The 2041-nt window shown below is 31.7% G+C and overlaps 1 protein-coding gene across 1 annotated transcript in view; it reads right to left on the bottom strand.

Moving 5' to 3' along the window:
- LOC107741494 (SEC14-like protein 2) overlaps positions 1–2041 on the bottom strand; it is a 25629-nt gene that overhangs the window by 15964 nt on the left and 7624 nt on the right. Inside the window, exon 3 of the mRNA XM_016554239.1 lies at positions 791–834. Within this exon, the coding sequence (XP_016409725.1) occupies positions 791–834 (44 nt within the window). The remainder of the gene's footprint in view (positions 1–790; positions 835–2041) is intronic.

The raw sequence follows: 2041 nt of genomic DNA, 5'->3' as shown, positions 1-2041 counted from the left end.
TGTTCTTTTTAGCAACATCATATGACCCCTTTAAAGCCTCTGGGTAATGTACACCAATGCTGACATAAAGCCTGGCTTTGTGAAGGTCAGTCACACCCAAATTCATCACACTTAATGAATCCAGAGATTCACAGAAATGTTCTTCTTTCAGTACAGTTTGATGCAGTCTGTGCCCAAAGGTTAAAGAATTACACATTATTCAGGATTGTGAACTTAAATTACAGAACTAGAGATACAAAGAGTTTGTTTATACACTGAATTAATTAGCAACTTTAAATATGATGATATACATTACTGTTCATAAACTTAAGGGTCAGTAATTTTTTTTTTAAATAAATATATTTTTTAATTATATTTATTCAGCAAGGATGCATTTAATTGATCAGAAGTGACAGTAAAGACATCTATAACATCACAAAAGTTTTCTATTTCAAAGAAATGCTATTCTTTAACTTCTTTAATTCTTGAAAAATAAATCACTTTCACACTTCATCTAGCAGCACAATTATTTTAACTAATAAGAAAAAAATATCTGCTGAAAATTCAGCTTTGCAATCACAGAAAAAAATACAAATTAATATTTTTTTTATTTTTACTACTATTATATACTATCTTCTTATATAGTATTATAATTTAGTATATACTGTAATTATATATATATAAATATATATATTATTTTTCCACCTTGGTGAACATAACCTTCTTTCAAAACAGAATCTTACTGATCCCAAACTTTGAACAGTAGTGTAAATATTGAAAAACTTAATGAAATAGTAAGTTTGTGTGATACCTTGCGCAGCATGGCCTCGGCTTTCTGAAGATTGAAATTTCTGGCTGTAAAACAAGAAAGACAAGTTGCAAAAAAAGATTAGTATAGAAATGGAGAGAACAAAAACTAAATGTAACTGTTTTTCATCCATTATAACTAATTTATTACAGGAAGATTAAGTGTCTTGCAGGGTTTGAACCTACAAACCATTAGTTTCCAGCCCTAATCTTTAACCACAAGACTAGTACACAGACAAAATCCATTAATAAACTGGCACACTCACAGTATAAAGAGCAAACATGCTGTGCACATGACTTTCCTTAACATCCTTAGTCCGCAAGACAAGCTTTCATGCGTCTTAACTCAGTCAAGATAACCTGCACATAACTGGAAGCCTTGTGCCACTGAAAGTTACTACTTGGTAACGGATTAACTGTTCAGTTGAAAAGAAGGAAAGTTTGCAGGCCCTTGAGCAGACTAGTTAGGTCGCAGTGTGCTGACCTTCAGCATATTCCCATGTACTGTAGATAGGCATACTTTGGAGGGAAAAGCCTATCCTCAAACAAGTATTACCACAAAATACATTAATTACAAATTCAACCCAACCCAATTTCATTTCCACAGTCCTGTAAAGTCAGTGGATTAGTTTTATTGTCATCTAGTCACACTTGTCTGTACCAGACTGGCCTAGAGACACGACTGACCCAGAATTAGTCAGACATGGAGTCATACGCAAGTATTTAATACTCATAAAGGAGATTATGTGACACAGCCGACATAAGCGCTCAGTGGATTGTGGAACAGATATGTCAACCGCTTTCTTATGAAGACTTTTAACAGTGGATACAGTGCCTTCTCTTCTTAAATACATCATTAATCAAACTAACTAGATTTAGTTAGTACTTTAGTTATTTATCAGCAGCAGCAAAGACAAACTAAGTAGTTGAAATTATATAATAATAATAATCATAATAATAAATAGTCAATAAATAGAAATATATTAATATACAATAATAATTGTATTTAGGGCTGCACGATTATGACAAAAATCATAATTGTCGATTATTCCCTTGAAATTGTAATTGCGATTATTAATTACGATTATGAGTATTTACATTGAATGATGTTTATACCATTGTTTGATGCAACTGCATGCCGTATTTTTATATGAAAATAAACAAGCTGAAAACACTAACTGAAAAACCTTTAGTGCTTTTCTATAGTATTAAGCCTCAAATGTCAACTGAATATTGGATTGGATTCTTCTTTAAA

The sequence above is a fragment of the Sinocyclocheilus rhinocerous genome, unplaced genomic scaffold, assembly GCF_001515625.1.
Source record: "Sinocyclocheilus rhinocerous isolate Xijiao unplaced genomic scaffold, SAMN03320098_v1.1 scaffold134, whole genome shotgun sequence".
NCBI classification, from domain to species: Eukaryota; Metazoa; Chordata; class Actinopteri; order Cypriniformes; family Cyprinidae; genus Sinocyclocheilus; species Sinocyclocheilus rhinocerous.
The sequence above is the reverse complement of the archived record's forward strand: the minus strand, read 5'-3'. Positions and strand labels throughout refer to the sequence as shown.